The sequence below is a fragment of the Punica granatum genome, chromosome 6, assembly GCF_007655135.1.
Source record: "Punica granatum isolate Tunisia-2019 chromosome 6, ASM765513v2, whole genome shotgun sequence".
Taxonomy (NCBI): Eukaryota; Viridiplantae; Streptophyta; class Magnoliopsida; order Myrtales; family Lythraceae; genus Punica; species Punica granatum.
Genome location: NC_045132.1, coordinates 22,817,683 through 22,838,914, shown reverse-complemented (window position 1 = coordinate 22,838,914; position 21,232 = coordinate 22,817,683). Strand labels below are relative to the sequence as shown.

The following is a 21,232-nucleotide window of genomic DNA, read 5'->3' as shown; positions in this document are numbered from 1 at the left end:
CGGGAGGGCCACCCACATTCCGGGGTACTTGTTCATCAGCTGAGACGCAGGGATGGGGCTCCTGTACTGCTCCTCTCGGCCACCTGCATGGATTACCCTCACATAAGCATCTTTTGTTGAGTACCTAGAACCAGCACTTCGGTGCCGGGATTGGCCAAGAAACCGAACGACATTCTTAAGCTTCATCACTTTACCGGCTAACTAAAACAGCCTGACTTCGAATTAGGGTGATGTCTCAAACTGACGAGCAGTCGCGGCCACTGAGGATGTTTTCTTCCCATTGTCAGTTGTTACAACATGTGGTTAACCGTGGAAACCAAGTGACAGTCAGATATTCTGAGAAATAATCTATCGTAGTGACCTAAGGAATATTGGCATTCTTCCGTGGAATAATCTAATAATCATGTCTTCTTCCTCTTGCTTAGTGGGTAATTTACAAAAACTACTCTTCTCCATTGTCGTGATCCATACCGCAAGATGCTACTCACGATTATGACGGGTTTCGTCTCGGTTTAGTGCACCGGGGATGACCAAATTTGAGCTTGACGGGCTAAAATCTGGAAAGAGATCACTGAACCTTTCACAATATTAATTACAACTGAAAATAGCAGTACAACCTCAAGAGATGTGCTCAGACAAGACAGACATAAACTCGATCAACGCACCAATACCTCCAGATATTTTAGCATGCAGTCTAGTTCTACAAACAGTGCGAGGCCCATGTAAAGGCTCACATGCATATCGAAAAACGATTACTTCTCGGATCGCCAATGGTTATTGCTCAGAGACTGATGCCGGTGTCGGTCCTCCCTTCTTTGTTGTATCTCGAAGATGAGCTACATGTACAGCAACTGATATCGTCAAAGCTTCTCAAGCCAAATATGTAGGCCTCCTCTTTTCATCATCTGTGCCTCCTCACAGGTGATCTCGACCTTGATCTCCTCCTCTCCCTGCATGAGAAGATAAAAGGGTATACATTGAGAAGATCTCGATCGAAACACATACATAATCAAGTGGCTGGCTTCACCTGATTTTGCTTAGACGAATGGCTTATCTTTCAAAAATATAATTATGCATTTAATGATTCCCAGAAAACATACCTGGACCCCTCAAAAGAAGAGTAGGGAGAATGCCTGCGCTGAGAATGCTTGCTATGTGGAGACCGCGAATGTCTAGAAACGAAAATATCCACCATACTCGTTCGGTGAGTTGAATAAATTCGCATAATTTAGTAGAGATACCTAACCTTGTGTGTGCGCATCAAACTCTACATGATATAGCCTGTTTGCATCCATATTCTGCTAGCTAAAGTAATTGAAAAATGAAAATATCCCATCCAAGTAACATTGACCAAAACTTAGAAGCAGCAAAGAAAGAACACCAGTCTAAGTGCTGAATTGCTAAATCCCCTTCTTGCACGACGCATTTAGCAAAAAGGATCTAAGAGTGCTACGAATAGATCAGAACAAATCAGGCATCATAGAGCTAATAAATTACGAACTTCACCTAACTATATCATGATCTCAAATTTGCAAATCAATAACATATGCCCCTCTTCATTGCTCTGAAGTATCAAACATGATATAATGCAAAACAAGGATAACAACCGCAAACATCTTCGAAACATTGTACCTTTCTATTGATGAGTTCAAGGTTCAGAGATAGAACGGCAAATCAGAGGAGGGGGAATTCTTGAAAGCAGAGAAAGCTATATAATACATTCCTTATTTTTCAGTTTGCCAAGTGAAGAGACTTAAAATCATGTTGTCAGTGACTTAGCAAACCCTCACATTAAGATATGTCAACTTCGATTTTACATCCGAGGACTTGATGGTTTCTAATTTTTGGGCTGCGGCTGCCTTCAGTTATGCCTGTGAGAAGTGTGCAGATGGTATATGAGACATTATCTAGCAACGACGAATAATTACCTTCTTCTGGACCTTATGGAGGATGGTGATGGTGATGAATTACGTTTCTTCGAATGCAATTTCCTGAAGTGCACAACATAATATGAGATACCTTCCTATCAAATGAGCAGAGAGAGTGTCAGAAAAGGGAGAGAACTTCTCAATGAACAAACCTTCTAGAATAGTCTGAATCTTCATCACTTGAATCTTTTCCATGAGTAGAAAAGCTGTCTCTACTATTTCGATCTCTGCTGCTCGGTGAAGAGGAGCGCCTTCTCTTATGTCTGCTCAGCTCGCGTGAAGCCTTACGATGCAATCTATCTTCTTCCTTCTCCCTTGACTGCTCAATTCTCCTGCTGTCATCTTTAGCACTCTCTCTCCATGGTCTCTCTTTGTTCTTGTCCTCCTTGATATCAGAATGGCCTGGCCTTTTCCTTCCCTCGGATTCCTTCCTCTTTTCTCCATATTTCACATGGTCCTTCGCCTCTTTTGACTCATCTCTTTCCGCTTTCTCCTTCCTTAGCTGTCTTTCATCTTTACTTCTATGATTTTCATCATCAACCTTGACCTTACCTCTCAGAGGTCCCTCTGAAGAATCACCCCCAGAGGTCCTCTTATTGCCATCTCGATCGGTGACGATGGGCCTCACTCTGGTCTCCACATCTCTAGTATCAGCCCTCACTGATTTTCTCATGTCAACCTCTTCATCAAGCAGTTTTGACTTCCTACGAACCTTCTCTTCAGGTGTCTCCTTTGAAACAGATGCACTTGGACCATCCACCATTTTACCATTTAACTTAATCTGGTCACCTATAGGAGACACCTTAGGGGATGTCATAGTACCAGTCCTGTTCAGTTCATTGTTGCCTGAATTACCCCGAAGTAAACTGGTCCTTGGGTGACCCGTATCAGAATGTGCTTGAGCACTGACATGTTCTTCACCTTCCACTGGATGTGCTCCATTGTCAGCCGCATCATTTGCATCATGTGGACTTTTACTATTCAATTTCATAGAGGTTTGGGTTTCATCATCTTCATCATCGGATGCATAATTTGCCAGACCCAATATATTCCCACCAGCGCCTGAACTAGATTTTTCGCTGACATCTTCGTTATCTAAGTCCTTAGTTTCAACAGAAACAAGAGCCTTTGCAGAAGCTCTATTGTCTGCAGGAGCATGAGAAGTTGGTGAAGCCATACGATCTGAAGCAAGTGGTTTGTGGTTATCTGGAGACAAGGAAAAATTACAAAAATTAGCAAGCTTCATGAGGACATATCACTGCACAAGCTCACAATAACTAATGTAAAACAAGCTTTGCTACTCCAACCGGGTAGGGAAAAAAACAATTGCTGTCAATCATTACCTTCAGCCTGATCATCTTCGTTGAGAACTTTCGTTGCAATTTCATCAAAAAGTTCATCAGTCACCTGTTCAAGAACATTATTATATTAAAGCAGCAAGCCAAGACTTTGATGGAGAAAAAAAGCAGCTTTGAAACCACTTTCACCTTCAACAAGACTTCAGTTAAAACACGTTTAATCTCCTGATTTATTGCAGCAGTTCTTGCAGCTTCCACATAATCCTACACAAAGCAAATCATATATTTGTTGATTCTCATAATTAAATCTGAGTAAGTGTACCTAAAATATCACAAATTGTATAATCAAAAATGTAAAACAATAGCCTATGCCATAGACTGGAAGCCATGCATAGGCTGGAAGTAGATACATAAAAAATTCACGCATGCATTAGTATAGAAACCTCATCATCATCATCATCCTCAGTTGATTTAGACGAATCGATGCTTTTACTGTCTGCCTGGTCGCCTTTTTCAAAAGACTTATCAGTGCCGTCATCCTCAACAGACTGAGCTCCATCTTTAGGATGCCCCAGAGAAGAACTGACAATGCTAGCTTTCGTCTTAATGATCTCCTCTCTAAGCCAATTAGGTACCGGAGCCTGATATATGTTTGAAAGAGGTAAGTCAATCATGGGCATACCGGTCCCTTGCATCTATACAAGGCTACAGGAAAAACATTCTACCTTTTTAGGACGCTCAGCACTGCCCGGAAGACCATAAGAATCAGCAGAAAAGCCTCCCATTGGAGGCAGCGGGGGTCCTGCACTCAGAGCAAAGGGCCCACCAGGTGGTTGAATTGTTGCCTGAAAGCTTGGTCCAGAAAACCTAGGAAATGATGGCGTTGCATGCCCGGAGACAGGAGGCGGGATAGGAATGGAATGATCATGCTGCAAAAGAGAGAAAATTAATGAATTGCAAGATTCAAATGCCAACTTCATCCATTTCTCTCTGGTTTATATATTTTTGTGGGGTCGGAGAGGGGCATTGAAAAAAAGAACATCAAAGCTTACAACCTGTGAACCTGAAGGAAGCACCACAGGTAAAGAAGGGTAAGCTACATCAGGAGTCATGGATGAGGTCCATGTATTAACAGATACCATGGGGACAACGGGGTCAATTCCTCTTAAAGGCCCAGTGGAATCCTGATGAGCATAAACAGATTGTGCTAGTAGATCCTGATCACGGCTAAACCTAGAAGCAAACTCCAGGGGTTGATCAGCAGGATTTGCAATGGGATCAGTATATGGATTGCCATATGGAACAACCGATCCATCAGCAGCAGGCATTGGTGCTTGTAGGTGGCCCATTCCTTCCTGAGCTGCAGAACCGGGCAGATGCAGTAGCTTCTCACTCTGATCCCTACTCTCTTCTTTGCCTACAAAGAACAAGCAAGGAGTCAAAAGAACAAGTCATCAAGAAATTCAACGTCCAGATACATGAATGCTAATGCGGAGCCGATTGTCACTAAACATCACATCTTCATCTGCTGGACCTAAATGTTAAGCTATCCAAGCCCAAAAAAAAATAATAATAATAAATTCTTGGTTGCAGCACCTAGACATCCTGTATGACTGCTTCCTCTTGTCCACCCAAATAAAAGCCCGTAATGTTTGCCCACTTGTCTAGACATAGCTGTGGAATACCCTAATTGACAAAATCAAATAACATCTCTCGTAATACTGGAAAGCTACCAACAAGAACTATTTCTTATTTTTCAGGCATGAGAGCATTTGTCCACCCCATACCCATGTCATGACCATATTAATCACGTGCAGATTAACCTACACTCAACTAAGAACCCTTTTGAGGAACATTTCCCTGTAATTCCAACCACACACACACGCACACACACACACAAACATCTGCAAAATCTAACATATGAACTGATCTTGTCAAAATCCTCAACAGAGTCAAAATTGTATTAAGGAAGTCTATTGTGATGAGAATGAAAGTAAAGTAGAAGGAGTCTCTCTAGAATGTGCCACTGCTAAGAGCTATAACGCCTGGTTCATTAATTTTAGTCTCGCAATTGCTAATACAAGCCACAGCAATTTTTAGCTCATTTTCATCACATATGGATGGGTTGGCCATCAGCATGTAAATGTTGGTAGATGTTGACCAATTAAGAGGAAAGAAGATTTAAACTGAATAATCTCCTAATCTTAAAAAATTTACATATATACCATAACAAATAATATCACAAGTCAGAAAGGGCAGCCGAAGAGACTCTAAACTATTATGAAAGTATTCTAATTGCTGCCATACAAGACATATTAAGACGATGAGCAAGTTTTAAGAAGTGCTCTTTCAGCACTATTCACATGCAAATTGTATGTTAAGTAAATATTACCTGAAACAGAAGAATAACTAGAAGGTACCTCCTGCTGATGAACAGATTGACTGGCAGGCAGATGCTCTTGAGGGTGAAACACAGCACTTGGGTCTCCACTCAGAGGCCCATCTTTAGCTGAGTACGACATGCGTCCATCTGGAAGATAGGAGGCAGGTCTGGAACCAATTGATGGATTCTCCTGCAAATGAACAGGCTGCCCGTTTGGAGGCACAGCTGAAAACGCGTATTCCTGAGATTCAACAGCCTGAGGATACTGGTTTTGATAATGTGCTTGCGGATACTGATTCTCCATAGCAGCCTTGGCACTTGCCCAAGCTTTAGCCCTGGCAGCCCAATCTTCCGCATCGCTTTGTGCTGTTACGTACCTCTTATAATTAGTTTTCTCAAATTTTCGAAACTTAACAGACATACGACGATTCAATACTACGTGAACTTCAGTAGAAACAACAGCAAGAGGAAAGTGATTCCTCGACAAAAATCCGAGCGAGCCCACTGAAACAAGCATCAAAACCCTTGTTTATCGATAACAGAATAACATACCTTGGTGATTCCAACCCTGCTGATAGCCCCAATTTGGACTGTTCCAATCCTGCACAAGTTTACATCAAGAATCAGGAACACGAAAATTAATGGAACAGCAGCTGCCCAGAGTGAATCCAGCAATTGAAGTTCATCCGAACAGCATATGCTACCAAGCTGAATTTGGTCCGAACAAGGCAAAGGAGCTAAGAGATTACAAGATTCGACCAAAAGAACAGATGAAATCAGCTGACTAACCTGCGGAGGGTAGGGGTTGAGGTGATGAGGAGGAGGCAGGTAAGGCCGGGGCGGGAGCTGAGCGTGGTGAGGAGGATAAGGATGCGTAGGAGCGGGAAAACCAGGAGGCTGAACATGATCGGACTGAGGAGGAGGAGGAGGAGGAGGAGGAGGCGGCGGAGCCCAGGACGGGGGAGGAGGGGCGGAAGGGGACTGGGAGGAGGGGTTATGATACTGGAATTGATTGGGGAACCACGGGCCCTGCGGAGGCCTCGGAGGCGTTCCTGCATGCTGCTGGAATTGGTGGTACTGAGGATCCGCCGCCGACGACGGAGGAGGAGGAGGCGGCGCTGGCGGCCTCATGTAAGAGCGGTAAGCGTCCATGGCAGTGACGGTGGCGATCGGAGTGTGGGAAGCTGGGGACCGCAGGCTTCTCTTCTTTCAGGTGGGTTGGGTGAGGGGAGCAGGGGAGTCTCGGTGATACCCGCTGCGGGAGATTACAGCCTCCAATGCTTCTCCCGCGAAATCGTACATGGGCTGGGCCTTGAGCTCGCTTCTATATGGGCGCGGCCCATTAAGGCCCATTTCGTCACTGATGCAATGTCGGATGTGATGACCGTTACTGTTTGGTTGCAGTTATCATCGTACGTACGTTTTGATCCTCCACAGTTCTTGGTTTAATGCCGACAGGGATGACGATCGTTCCGATTTTGGCCGCTCAAGTGGCCATTGAAGTTCAGACAGACAGATGCTCATTCCTTAAAGCCTTACTCATCATCCGCCCTAGAAGCATCTCAGTCGCTCCGAAGAGTCATATCATCATCTAATACCCCACCAAGAAGGAGGAAGAAGAAGAAGGGACAAGAGATGAGCTGTGAGGAGGAGAAGTAGGTGGCGTGCTTGACGGGAGCTTCCGGGTACATAGCTTCTTGGATCGTCAAGCTCCTGCTCCAGCGCAGCTACACTGTCAAAGGCACCGTCCGCGACCCGAGTAATGGGACAGAACAGAACCTCCCTTGAACATATTTCTGGATTACTACTTTGGGGGTTGTCTGACTTATGGTTCGCAGATGATCTGACCGTTGGGGATTCGGAGAAGGGGAACTTCGGCGACTGTCGAAGACGACAATGTCGATCACGAACTCGGAGTCTAAGAAGATAACAAACACGATCTTCAATTAACTATTGCTTCGAGGCACGGGTCAACTATTTTCGAAAAAAGTTATTCGCCCCTACATGAAGTTTCTATTAGGTTTATGGCGAGTCTTTTCGATGATAAACCCTTTGTGTGCTCTACAATAGAATACCCTAACTCTCTCACTCAATATTTGTAATTATTTTGATTAATCAACCATACTGACTATAGTGACTTTTGGCACAAAAGTCTCTATTTATACATGTTCAATGAGGCACCATCGGGTAGAAAAGACGTGTATTTTATTTGGGACATATCTTACAAAGAAACTTTTTATTAATTAGTTAATTTAACATTAAGTCAAATGACCGTTCGTTCCAAAATTATAACTACTTGTGTCCTTCACAATCATTGATATTGTTCCGCATAAGGCAAAGGCACAAAGAACTTGACCATTATACATATACATATATATATATATATATGCACATTTATACATATATATATATATATTAAATTCAAAATTTTGATTTCCTTCATTAATTACGCGATTATACGAATAATTAATCAAAAAAATAAGCCATTGAATTTGCAATCTAATTTGTCAAGGCCGAAGAAGACGGAGCACCTAATGGCGCTGGAGGGAGCTCATCTGTTCAGAGCAGAGCTACTGGAAGAAGGTTCCTTTAATCGGAGGGATGCCATGGCGCCTTCCAGGCCGCCTCCCCGATCTTTTTCTCCTCTGCTGACCCTCAGGTACACTTCTTGAGGTAGAATTCCGTCCAGGAATTTGATAACGAGGGTGCGACATGATGACTTGGTGAAAAAAGAGATATCTAAGACATATTCGGGCTTGTAATGGCGCTCCGCGGATACCATTGTCGGGTTTGTGGACTTTAGATTATGGAGAACTGATACTGATAGCTTATTAGTGTTCTGCTGCTTGCTGCAGGCCGACCTGATCCACCCTGCTGTGAAGAGCACCCTCAATGTTCTCGGTTCGTGCGCGAAGGTGCCTGCTGTCAAGCGAGTGGTTATAACTTCTTCCATGGCGGCAGTGTTCTACAGCGGAAGGCCTCTCAGCCCTGATGTCGTGGTCGATGAGACTCGGCTCTCTGACCCTGCTTTCTGTGAGAAGTCCGAGGTTTGTGTCCATCTGCTCGCAGAACAGCAAGCCCCAAGTAAGGAAGACTGCCTTCTGTTTCATAACAGGTGTCTTTGCTTTTACATTCAGCTGTGGTATATGCTTTCAAAAACATTAGCGGAGCAGGAGGCTTGGAAATTCACAAAGGAAAACGGGATCGACTTGGTCACCATAAACCCGGGCTACGTGATCGATCCAATCTTGCAGCCCACACTCAACACCACCATCGAGATGATCTTCAAACTAGTCAATGGTATCCTCTTTGCAGCGGATAGCTAGATTGATCTCTCTGCTTGAAGTAGAACTATATCAATTGGTTAAAGTATATTTGCTTTGCTCGAAGAAAGTCCGTCCAAATATCGGTGTATTGTTGCAGGATCAGAAACATATCCCAACTCGACTCACAGATACGTCGATGTAAGAGATGTAGCGAATGCTCATATTCTGGCCTTCGAGAATCCTTCGGCCAGTGGCAGATAGCAGGACAAGTTACACACTGTCGTGACTCATTAGACATTCTCCGCAAACTCCACCCCACATTGCAGCTTCCTGAGAAGTAAGTCATCAGGAGACGCATATAGTTCGGACTATCATACCATATCATATCTTTCAAGCCATATATATGCGCGTCTGAAAAAATAGTTCACTGGAATGGGATTGAATGTCCATAAAAATAACACATTGCATTCTCTTAATGCAGATGTCAAGATGACAAGGTTTTCGGGTCACAAATGTATCAAGTATCGAAAGAGAAAGCAAAGGGTTTAGGCTTGGAATTCACTCCCTTGGAGGTCACTCTGAAGTACACTGTCGAGAGTTTCAAGGAGAAGGGATTCATATAAAGCATGTCCTTCGATCACAAAATGAAAGTTGATCGGAACGTAGTCAGAAAATAGATTGTCAGTTTGTAGTCTGACCGGATAGTTGAGTGGTTCAAAAATTCCGAAACTTTGCCCTCTCGACTTGTTGGGTATCCCTCCAATTTGGAGGAAGTTGGGCTCAAATTGTATTGGGCTTTTATCGGGCCTTAATAAGCCCAAGAACCCATTTTATTAGGGTTTTTGTTTCAGCAAATCAGCTGAGGTATAAATAGCAGCAGAACAGCTGCAGATTAGTGTAGAGCGGCAGAAGTGCAGCAGCATAGCAGCACAAAACCAGGGAAGAGCAGACAGCAAAATTCGAAGAGCAGGGGCAGCGCGCAGCTGGAGATCAAACCTCGATCGGGACATCAAACGAACTCCGATTGGGACGAAATTTTGACAGCAGCTTCACAACACGTGGGGCTAACTTCTGAACGGTCAGAATTTCTATTCGAGCTCTGTAGGTGCTGTTTCAGCTGATTTTGTGAACCACCCGGTGTGGGTGACGAATTTAGTATTTGGGTGATCCAAGAGAGTGTTTCTCTTGAGTTTGGTGATCCAAGGGTTTACCCTTGATGAAAGACATTGTATAACCTTCATAGTGGATCGTTGATTCGGAGTTGGTCCCGTGGTTTTTCCCCACATTGGGGTTTTCCACGTAAAATTCTTGGTGTTGTTTTACTTTACTGCTTGTTGGTTGATTTGAATAGTTCCTATCTCGATTACACTAGAAGGGGAGGAAGATTAATCGCTGCGTTATTGTTTGGTTGAGTACATCCCTAACCCCAACAAGTGGTATCAGAGCCTCGGGTTAGAGAAGTTTGAGTTTTTTTCGGTGTTTTCGAGATGGAGGAGTCTACAGGATCCATGTTCAAGTTGAATGCAACCAACTACTCTATATGGAAGTCTCGGATGGAGGATCTTCTATTTTGCAGGGATTTGTACGATCCTATTGAAGGGGATTCCGCGAAACCCAAAGATAAGGATGACAAGGCTTGGGAACGCACAAATCGGAAGACTATTGGTTTGATTCGGCAGTGGATAGACAATAGTATTTATCATCATGTTGCTCAGGAGACAAATGCGAAAGCTTTGTGGGATAAATTGACAAATCTCTATGCGAGGAAGACACCACAAAATAAGGCATTCCTCGTGAAGAAGCTGGTTCATCTTCGTTTCCAGGATGGAGGTGATATGGCTGCGCACATGAGTAATTTCCAGGATATTATTAACCAGTTGACGAACCTGGAGATAATATTACCCGATGAGTTGCAGGCCTGTCTACTTTTAGGGACTCTACCGGATAATTGGGACACACTTGTGGTTGCATTAAGCAATTCTGCGCCAAACGGGAAGCTATCGTTGGCCACGGTGACAGACAGTTTATTTAATGAGGAGACTAGAAGGAAAGGCTCGGGGATTTCCATTCAGTCTGAAGCTTTGGTTACTGAACAACGGGGGAGAAGTCAAAGCAGAAATTTCTCTTCCAAGCATAGTAACTCACGTGGCAAATCGAGGGGTAGATCAAAGTCGAAGACGAGGAAAGTGGTCACTTGCTATCACTGTGGAAAGGAGGGACACTACAAAAGGGAGTGTAGAGCTCTGAAGAAAAATCAGAATGGCAACGGTGAGAGCAAGAAGGAAGAAGGTACTACAGCAGTGGCATCTGATGGAGAGACCTACATCATTTGTGATGAAGCCTATGTGAATTTCACATGTCAGGACTCTACCTGGGTTGCAGATACAGGTGCCTCGTTTCATGTCACTCCTCATCGGGATTTCTTCTCATCTTACACTACCAGAGACTATGGTTATGTGAGAATGGGGAATGGACAGTCATGCAAGATTGTCGGTATTGGTGATGTCTGTCTAGAGACCGAGCTTGGCTGCAAGTTGTTTTTGGAGAAGGTGAGGCATGTTCCAGAAATTCGCCTTAACCTAATCTCGACGGGTCAACTTGATGATGAAGGCTACAGTAATGAATTCAGCAATGGGAGATGGAAGCTCTCCAAGGGTTCGTTGATTGTGGCACGGGGTCAGAAGACCGACACTCTCTACAGGCTGCGTGCCAGACACAACTCCGGTCAGGTTAATGTTGTTGAGGATTATCCTATCGAGCTATGGCATAGGAGACTTGGGCATATCAGTGAGAAAGGTATTCAAATTCTTGCTAGAAAGCAGTCTTTGCCCGTTAAAGGTATGCACTTGAGCACTTGTGATCACTGTTTAGCTGGTAAGCAGAGGAGAGTTTCTTTTGTTAGAAGTCGTCCCTCTAGATGCCATCATATACTTGATCTTGTGCATACTGATGTTTGTTTTATGTCGGATAGATCTCTTGGTGGTGCTCTCTATTTTGTGACCTTTATAGATGATCACACCAGGAAAGTTTGGGCTTACCCTATGAGAACTAAAGATCAGGTGACTGAGATTTTTAAGAACTTCCATGTAGCAGTGGAAAGAGAAACAGGCATGAATCTGAAATGTGTCAGAGCTGATAATGGTGGTGAGTATAGGGGTCCTTTCGAGAACTATTGCAGGACTCACGGTATCAAACTTGAGAAGACGGTACCGAAGACACCACAGCAGAACGGGCTTGCAGAGAGAATGAACCGCACAATTGTTGAGAGAGTTCGTTGTATGCTTTCTCAGGCGAAACTGTCTAAGCCTTTCTGGGGCGAGGCAATGAGGTCAGCGGTTGATCTTATTAATCTTACACCGTCAGTTGCACTTGATGGAGATGTACCCCAGCAGGTGTGGACCGGCAAGAAAGTATCATACAAGCATCTCAGAGTATTCGGGTGCAGGGCATCTGTTCACATTCCTCGAGATGAAAGATCAAAACTTGATGCCAAGGCAAAACAGTGCATCTTCTTGGGTTATGCACATGAAGAGTTCGGGTACAGGCTTTGGGACCCTGATAGCAAGAAGATCATCAGGAGCAGGGATGTTGTCTTCTTTGAGGACCAGACAATCGAGGATTTGCAAAAGTTAGAGAATGCCAGTGTAGGCAATCCTCACGAGATCTTTATTCCTGTACCGGTTGATGTAGAGCATCCAATGGAAGAGGTACCTGGTGAGTATGAAGAAACCACGACTGGGGGTGAGATTCCTCAGGTAGATGATGATGTGACTACGGATGATACAGGCTCGCAGTTACAGTTAGAGCCTGCAGATCTACCTAGACAATCTGATAGAATAAGACGATCATCTACAAGATATCCGCCTCATGAATATGTGCTACTGACTGACGGGGGAGAACCTGAGTGCTATGATGAAGCTGTGGCACATGAGTACAAGGAGCACTGGTTGAAGGCGATGAATGAGGAGATGAACTCCTTGTCTGAAAATCACACGTATGACCTAGTGAAGCTACCGCAACGTAAAAGAGCATTGAAGAACAAATGGGTCTACAGGTTGAAGACAGAGAACTCGCGACCTCGATACAAAGCTCGGCTGGTAGTGAAAGGTTTCAACCAGAAGAAAGGAGTTGACTTCGAGGAGATCTTCTCGCCTGTTGTCAAGATGTCATCGATCCGAGTTGTTCTCGCACTGGCAGCTAGTCTAAATTTGGAGATCGAGCAGCTCGATGTAAAAACAGCTTTCCTACATGGTGACTTGGAGGAAGAAATATATATGGAGCAGCCTGAAGGATTCCGAGTTAAAGGTAAGGAGCATTTGGTGTGCAGGCTGAGGAAGAGCTTGTATGGGCTTAAGCAAGCACCTCGGCAGTGGTATAAAAAAGTTTGACTCTTTCATGTTGAGCCATGGCTACACACGGACAACTTCAGATCATTGTGTGTTCGTGAAACAATTCTCGAATGGTGATTTTATCATTTTACTGTTATATGTGGATGATATGCTACTTGTTGGTCATGATATGAGCAAGATTACAGAGTTGAAGAAGGAGCTCAACAAGTCCTTTGCCATGAAGGATTTGGGACCGGCAAAGCAGATCCTTGGGATGCATATTTCTCGTGACAGATCAAGTGGAAAACTTTGGCTTTCTCAAGAGAAGTACATCGAGAAGATTTTGGATCGGTTCAACATGGGTAATGCTAAACCAGTTTCATCACCACTTGCTTCTCATTTCAAACTTAGCTCGAAGCAATGTCCTACAAGTGAGAAGGAGAAAGAAGAGATGAAGAAAGTTCCTTACTCATCAGCTGTAGGAAGTTTGATGTATGCCATGGTCTGTACAAGACCAGATATCGCTCATTCTGTTGGTGTGGTTAGTCGTTTTCTCTCCAATCCGGGGAAAGAGCATTGGAATGCAGTTAAGTGGATTCTGAGGTATCTTAGAGGAACATCCAAGGTGTGTTTACACTTTGGCACTGGTAAGCCGGAGTTAGTGGGCTATACGGATGCGGATATGGCAGGAGATATTGATTCCCGGAAATCCACTTCGGGATACTTGATGACTTTTGCAGGGGGAGCTATCTCATGGCAGTCAAGGCTTCAAAAGTGCATCGCTTTGTCTACAACGGAAGCCGAATACATTGCGGTGACCGAAGGTTGCAAGGAGATGTTATGGTTGCAAAAGTTTTTGCAGGAGTTGAGCTTGAAGCAAGAAAGGTATGTTCTACACTGTGATAGTCAAAGCGCCATTCATCTTTGCAAGAATCCCACTTTCCATTCGAGGTCGAAGCATATCGATATCAAGTTTCATTGGATTAGAGATGTGTTGGAGTCTAAGCTGGTGAAGCTAGACAAAGTACACACTGATGAGAATGGAGCTGATATGATGACAAAACCTCTCGCTAGGGAGAAACTTCATGTTTGCCGAAGTATAGCCGGTATGCTTGAAGCCTCCAAATAGTCGGGAGGGGGAGTTTGTTGGGTATCCCTCCAATTTGGAGGAAGTTGGGCTCAAATTGTATTGGGCTTTTATCGGGCCTTAATAAGCCCAAGAACCCATTTTATTAGGGTTTTTGTTTCAGCAAATCAGCTGAGGTATAAATAGCAGCAGAACAGCTGCAGATTAGTGTAGAGCGGCAGAAGTGCAGCAGCATAGCAGCACAAAACCAGGGAAGAGCAGACAGCAAAATTCGAAGAGCAGGGGCAGCGCGCAGCTGGAGATCAAACCTCGATCGGGACATCAAACGAACTCCGATTGGGACGAAATTTTGACAGCAGCTTCACAACACGTGGGGCTAACTTCTGAACGGTCAGAATTTCTATTCGAGCTCTGTAGGTGCTGTTTCAGCTGATTTTGTGAACCACCCGGTGTGGGTGACGAATTTAGTATTTGGGTGATCCAAGAGAGTGTTTCTCTTGAGTTTGGTGATCCAAGGGTTTACCCTTGATGAAAGACATTGTATAACCTTCATAGTGGATCGTTGATTCGGAGTTGGTCCCGTGGTTTTTCCCCACATTGGGGTTTTCCACGTAAAATTCTTGGTGTTGTTTTACTTTACTGCTTGTTGGTTGATTTGAATAGTTCCTATCTCGATTACACTAGAAGGGGAGGAAGATTAATCGCTGCGTTATTGTTTGGTTGAGTACATCCCTAACCCCAACACGACTCCAGGCATATTTATCACTGTTGATATGGACCTTCTTGTTACTGATAATGGTAAGATGCTATGCACACCGATCAACTGAAGATAAAACAATGCAAATCATAGTGTTCGAAGTATTTCATTTCAATTTCTGAACTGTACTCATCTGTTTAACATTTCTGTATGATTGCTGCATGCATGGTGCAGTTACAAGTTACGTTGACAATACCGATGTTGTAAATGGCAATGAAAGAGAGAGAGAACATTCTGTATACTTCATCAGGAATTCCCACAGCAGCTTCAGACAGAACGAGGTAGCATCAGCAACTGATTCAGTAAACAGCCTATGAACTTGATTAGAAAGAGCAACCGCTGTGGCTACTCATCATCGACTAATGTGTAGATGAGTTTGTTGGCTGTCTAACCTCTCTGCTCAAACTTTATACCGAATGGAGAACTCATTCGGCAGAAAATTTGAAAAGTAAAGCAAATCAGTAGAGCTTGGAAAGATCAAGCCACAGCATCAGCCTGTCTTCTTGTCAGTCGAGCGTACAGGCCATCCTTGAGTAGAAGCTCTTTGTGAGTTCCCATCTACACAAATTTAAAATCTAACCCAGATTAACGGAACATGCCCCATACAGAGTAAGCCGGACGTCTAAGCCTTATACATGTGAATTAATGATAAGAGGGAAGAAAAATGTAGTGAAGCTGAAGCCCTATGTAGTTCATCGAGCAACCTAGCATGTTTTATTTCACTATATTCTCCATTACCGAATTTTTTGAAGTTCTCCAGAAGCAACTGGAGACACAAACTGAGAAAAGATTGCCAGAAAACGAACCTCAGCTATTCGGCCACCATCCATCACCACAATGCGGTCAGCAGCTTGTATCGTAGAAAGCCTGCGGAAATTCTCGTGCGCTAAACACCAATACTTGCTAATGAGATGCTTAAGAAGGACGATACTGACAGTGGTAGATTATCTCACCTGTGCGCAATAACTATAACAGTTCTCCTCATCATCAAGTCACTTCTCACAGCTCGGAGAACACCCTGCAAGAAAAGAATAATCTTAAGTACGAAAAAATGGATATGATGCTATGAAAGCACAGAAATTGAGATAATCCTTGCAGAATAATTTATTAGGCAATAGGAGTGGAATAAGACGTGAAACCAGGCCTCAGCTTTGATTATCTGCCCTAATGGAGTGTGAATGGGCCCAGGCTTGCTCGAGAGGAAGAGGTGACCCAGGGTCAGGCATGTTTCCTTTAAGGGAGACCCTCTTGAACATGAAAAAATTTGTGTAACTGAAAAAAGAGATCGCGTTTATAGGGGACCAACCTTAACATTGTGCTCACTCTCCGCATCAAGCGCGCTTGTCGCCTCATCGAGAACTAAGATTGATGGATCTCTTAGAATAGCCCGAGCAATGGCAATCCTTTGCTTCTGCCCTCCACTGAGCAAATCATCGTCCACAATAGTTTGGTATGCATTCGGGAGGGCACAAATGAAGTCGTGAGCATAGGCAAGTTTGGCTGCCTGCTCCACATCCTCCTGCTTAACATCTCGGGGACACCCATATTTTATATTTGAACTAATGTCCATTCGAAATAGGCGTGGCTCCTAATGCAGAGTCAGAGTCAGAAGCATAATCGTGAATTCAGTTGAAAAATAAATCACAATTTCTGAGGTTGATCAAGGACAACCTGTCCCACAAATCCAGTTCTTTCCCTCAACCACTTGATGTCCAATTCTTTGATCGGAATGCCATCAATTAGGACCTGCATTGTCAAAGATAAATTTAACGATAACCATTAACAGATGAGAAAGCTTTAGCATGATTTCAGGGAGTAGCCATTTAACAAAATTAACAAATACAGATCAACTGACTTGACTATCACTGAATCACCAAAAAGAGAGTTTTTTCAATCCTGTCCCCCAAAATTTAGACATACAAGAATCTGGCATGTATTATAAGAATCTCCGAGATCAGCATTTTTATATTTATAAATATTTTGTTATCAGTTACTTTTACAAATTAAAGAAGTAAACAATTATAGTAGAGATAATGAACTCATAACAGCTAAAGAAATTTACCTGACCGTATGTGGGCTCATAAAGGCGAAGCAAGAGACTCACGAGTGTGCTCTTTCCACTACCACTAAGACCAACCTGGATATAATTTAACATCAGTAACCAATTTTGATGGTGGGTATAGTTACTGCAATGAAAATGAGAAAAAATAAAGGCCAAAAGGCTGCCTTACAATGGCAACAACTTCACCGGGATTTATGGAAAGGTTTACATGCTGCAACACTGGCACCTGTTGAAATTTCTGGTGAGCATTTCTATTGATGTAAACAACAAGAAACAACGAAGAAAAAGAAGACATTATAATATCTACATATGCCATCGATGGAAAGCAGAACTTGATGCAGTAGATGAGGCCACAACTTCCTAAAGTCTATGGTCAAAAGCATTTGCAGCTTCTATTTGGGAGAAGAAAGCTTGCATACCATTTCCCTAGAAGGATAGTGGAAGGAAACGTCCACAAACTCGATGCGTCCCAAAAGCCTTTGAAGCTTGGAACCTGATCCCAAAGAAAGAAGAAAAATAGAAAAAAATAGAGAATTAAATAAAAGCGATGAGAACTGTTCTTCCTACTTCTTTCTACCCAAAGGTTAGCAGGGGAAGTTCAGGAGATATAAGAGGGCAAGAATTTGTTATTTTCGTCAGGTAGACTAAAGGCTTGCCTTTAGAGGTGAATTGATCACTAGCTCGGAGATCCATCAGTTGGAAGACTTTTTCACTTGCCCCAACAGATTGCATCAGGGACGAGAGGTTGTCCCCTACCCACCATGTTGAAAAAATTAGCCACTCACTGTACAATATGAACTTGGTGAGTTGCTCTGTTGTTATACGACCACTCAGAATAGATATCCCTCCTACCAGCACAGCAATAACCTATAAAATCGAAATCTGCCCATTAAAGTGCAAGTCATCATCTAGCTCTTACATTTCACCCCAAAAAAAAAACACTTAATAATTAAAATTTTGATGCAAAGAGCTCCTGTTTGCAGCACGGTATAAAACCAAGCCATGGAATAAAACAAAGAACTTACTCACTGAAATTTCTTTGAAAAGAATTGCATTTTTTACAGAAGTTAACTAAGCCACTTCACAGAGAAACTGTTATATAAAATCTAAATGAGAAGCACACAACTCCTTAATTGAAGGTCCTATCTTTTCCTCTTCTTTTTCATGAATGATGATGTATGTGAGAAACTGATCAAGACAACAAGGTGAAGAGCAAAACATGTAGTTGTTTCCTTCGAAACACAAGGTTATCACTGCAAAGTCAGTAGTCTGGATTGCTTACAAACTCGACAAATTAATTTCAACTATCAAAATCAAGCAACCACAGATGACAAACTCTGCCAACTCTTCACTCATTGAACTAATGTGATGTGCTTTCAGACATATAATACAAACAACTGAACTCTCATCTTTAATAATGTACGTGAACAAGGTAGCATTTAATTCGATTCAAGTGAAAATCTCGTATAATGGATGTAAATAAAAAGATGAGGCAGACCTGCATTGAGTGATAAAGAGTGTTGAAGCTAAAGTTCCAAAATCCATAAGCAGCACTCTGGCGCAAGCTTATATTCGCTAATTTATCCAGCCAGTTCTTGTACCTTTTAACCACAAAAAGGTTGAATGGAAGTTGAAATACTGAAAGTATCATAGAGTATCTTTTGAGCACTCTGTTAATATGCATAAGAGAAAAGGAATTCCTCAATTAAGGGGAAAATATTCGCCGATCACCTCTGAATTTCTTGATTTTCTGTTCCATAAACGCGAATAGTTCTCACAAGAGAGAAGGTCTCTTGTGCAACCTAATATAAGACAAATGCAAGACACAGTAAACAGACCACAAAGCAACTTAGATAAAACATTCTGAATATATTGCTTAGTGAAATTCTACTTGATTGGCAGATGCAGTGAACTCTTGAATTAGCTTTGCTGACTTCTTCTGGTACCTGTTTTACAGAATGTAGAAGTTAAGGTAAGGAAAGCTTTCACGGTGCTTACACAATTTAAGCAGAAAATGAAGGGAAACGGCCTCAACATGCATATGAAAGAGAAAGTTGGTCCAATACAATCTCAAACCTATAACAGAGAAATCTTAGATAGAAGGCATAGAACATTACTGGCCATAGGTCAGCATTACTGCTGCTAGAGTCAAACATACAGCAAGCGTGCATAGGCCCAGGGGCAAAGACAGGATCAGCAAGTAGATCAACGAGCCTGTCCCCTACATCACAGGAACAATAACATTAATGAAATTGTGAGCACTGTTGGAACTTTCAAGACTAAATATTACAAAATGTAATACAGAGGAGAACCTGCAGCAAGTTGCGTAGTATCAGATTAAGATCGTTCCCAATGACACGTGATACTTGCTGACAGTCGGCACCCAGTCTGCTTGTCAAATCACCAACTGTTTCACCATCGAAGAAAGATATATCCTGTGATTAAGGAATTATCAATAAGCATTAAGAAAATCATGGCGACAGGAAAATTATTGATTGAAAGATTTATGCATCAGAAACAGACATTGCTGTAAAAATATCTTAATACCTGAGAAAGAAGAGAAGAGTACAAGGTCTCCCTCATTCTTTTAACCTGAACGTGATCAAAGAATCATCTTTTAAGCAAGCTCGAATAGAAGAGGTTTGGGATCAGTTCAGCCATTGTAAACAGATTGACAAAATGATGCTGCGAAACTTACAAGGATCATGTTTGCTATGCCAAAACAGCATCCACGCAGTCCGCTGAATGACAAGTAAATGGAGTAAGCACATCAGAAACTCACTCAATATGCTTATAATGCATAGAAAGGAACAGTATACATTCAAAAAGACAATACTCTTTCACAACACATGTACACAGTTCATGGCAAGAAAAGCATTATCTTTCAGAGAAGTGACAGGACACCACTGGATATGCGAGAGGCCAATATCAACCGAACAGTGGTATCAAGAACACCAACTAAAACGGAATTATAATATAAAGGATGATCATCAACTGCTGGCTGCCGAAAGAAGAAGGAAGCTTCGGCCCGTACAAGATTTTAACCTGCATATGCCCGCGATAACACAGAAGAGAATCAAGAGGCGCACGTTCCGGTGGAAAACGGCAATGTTAGCACTCTGTGCAGAGAATATCGATGCTGTCAAGTAATGGGGTATCGAAATCTCCGAGAGCTGGACAAGAAAGAAGAGGCATGTGCATCAGTAGACAGAACAGGACGGTAGTGTCAATCTCACAGTCAACATTAGCCTAGTTCACAGATTGACTGGTTCTTAAGCTCACTGACCGCTGCGAGGATGAGAGCGGAGAAGGCGGCGAAGATGACCCATCTGTCCTGCGCGACCAGCTCCCACATCCGCGTCAGCGCCCGCCACACGGTGACGGGCTTCGCGAGGAGTCTGACGTCGACCTCCTCCTCCGACAAATCCCACCAGCTGCCGCCGGGAAGCAGAGACCTGGCAAGATGCAGCAGTCTTCGGAGCTTCTCGAGGAGCTGGGCATCCTCCTTATCTCCTACGAAACGTTTCTCGAGAGGCTCCGAGACGTCCTGCACGATGGCTCCGTTGACGGGCAAGGCGCAGCGACAGGGTCGGAGCAACCGACGCCGAGTGTACAGGCGATGAGAAGAAGAGGGGATGATGGTGCCGGAGGGGAAGTCCCGGCGGCGAGGGGTGGCGGTGGCAGGCTTGGAGAGGAGGGGGATGGGGTGGTGGAAAGGGGTGAGGAGGAGACGGCGAGGTGGGTCGCAGAGGTGGAGCAGAGCCATGGGAAGGGGGACCGAATGGAGCAGTCGGGGGGGGCAGAAGGAGGAGTGCGGGACTGCTCCGTCCGTTCCGGTGGTTAGCTGTAATGGAGGGGAGCAGAGGCGGGACGGACAGCTGCCTCTGGCCGGGAGAGCTTCAGGACCATTCGATGCTTTGGGTGATGTTCAAAGACCGACCGTCAGCAGCAGTACCTAACTTCCACGGCACGACACGACACGACACCTCCATTTTCATTATTCATTCTTTTCTTCCCCCCCCCCCCCCCCCCCCCCCAACAAAAGAACGAGGGAAGAAACGGAACATACCATACCAGGAAAGGATACATATATCAATATCAACGACCATAAATAAGAATAAGA

The 21,232-nt window shown here is 43.5% G+C and overlaps 2 protein-coding genes and 1 pseudogene across 6 annotated transcripts; 1 reads left to right on the top strand and 2 right to left on the bottom strand.

The window, feature by feature from the left end:
- Positions 1–551: 551 nt before the first annotated feature.
- On the bottom strand, positions 552–6,851 carry LOC116211564 (zinc finger CCCH domain-containing protein 13). 2 transcript variants are annotated; one of them, XM_031546011.1, is made up of 12 exons: positions 6,399–6,851; positions 6,162–6,210; positions 5,619–5,975; positions 4,282–4,643; positions 3,952–4,155; positions 3,670–3,867; positions 3,416–3,490; positions 3,272–3,335; positions 2,081–3,134; positions 1,929–1,991; positions 1,101–1,172; positions 552–950 (listed from the first exon to the last, which is right to left on the bottom strand). In XM_031546011.1, exons 1-12 carry the CDS (start codon positions 6,759–6,761, stop codon positions 902–904), a joined length of 2,910 nt encoding a protein of 969 aa, XP_031401871.1. In that variant the 5' UTR covers positions 6,762–6,851; the 3' UTR covers positions 552–901. The 2 variants fall into 2 exon arrangements, with proteins under 2 accessions (XP_031401871.1, XP_031401872.1); XM_031546012.1 differs by having other exon boundaries at positions 4,366–4,643.
- Positions 6,852–7,244: 393 nt separating this feature from the next.
- Positions 7,245–9,498, top strand: LOC116211566 (annotated as a pseudogene).
- Positions 9,499–15,122: 5,624 nt separating this feature from the next.
- Positions 15,123–21,130, bottom strand: LOC116211535 (ABC transporter B family member 26, chloroplastic). Of its 4 annotated transcripts, none has more exons than XR_004157694.1 (19): positions 20,396–21,130; positions 20,155–20,282; positions 19,808–19,850; positions 19,657–19,701; positions 19,422–19,544; positions 19,227–19,330; positions 19,001–19,055; positions 18,841–18,911; positions 18,608–18,710; positions 17,766–17,976; positions 17,529–17,602; positions 17,279–17,335; positions 17,110–17,184; positions 16,719–16,793; positions 16,354–16,635; positions 16,001–16,065; positions 15,854–15,914; positions 15,440–15,605; positions 15,123–15,341 (listed from the first exon to the last, which is right to left on the bottom strand). XR_004157694.1 is itself a non-coding variant. In XM_031545974.1 (18 exons), exons 1-18 carry the CDS (start codon positions 20,873–20,875, stop codon positions 15,525–15,527), a joined length of 2,133 nt encoding a protein of 710 aa, XP_031401834.1. In that variant the 5' UTR covers positions 20,876–21,130; the 3' UTR covers positions 15,123–15,524. The 4 variants fall into 4 exon arrangements, 2 of the variants coding, with proteins under 2 accessions (XP_031401834.1, XP_031401835.1); XR_004157693.1 differs by having other exon boundaries at positions 15,123–15,312; XM_031545974.1 differs by having other exon boundaries at positions 15,123–15,605.
- Positions 21,131–21,232: the final 102 nt, after the last annotated feature.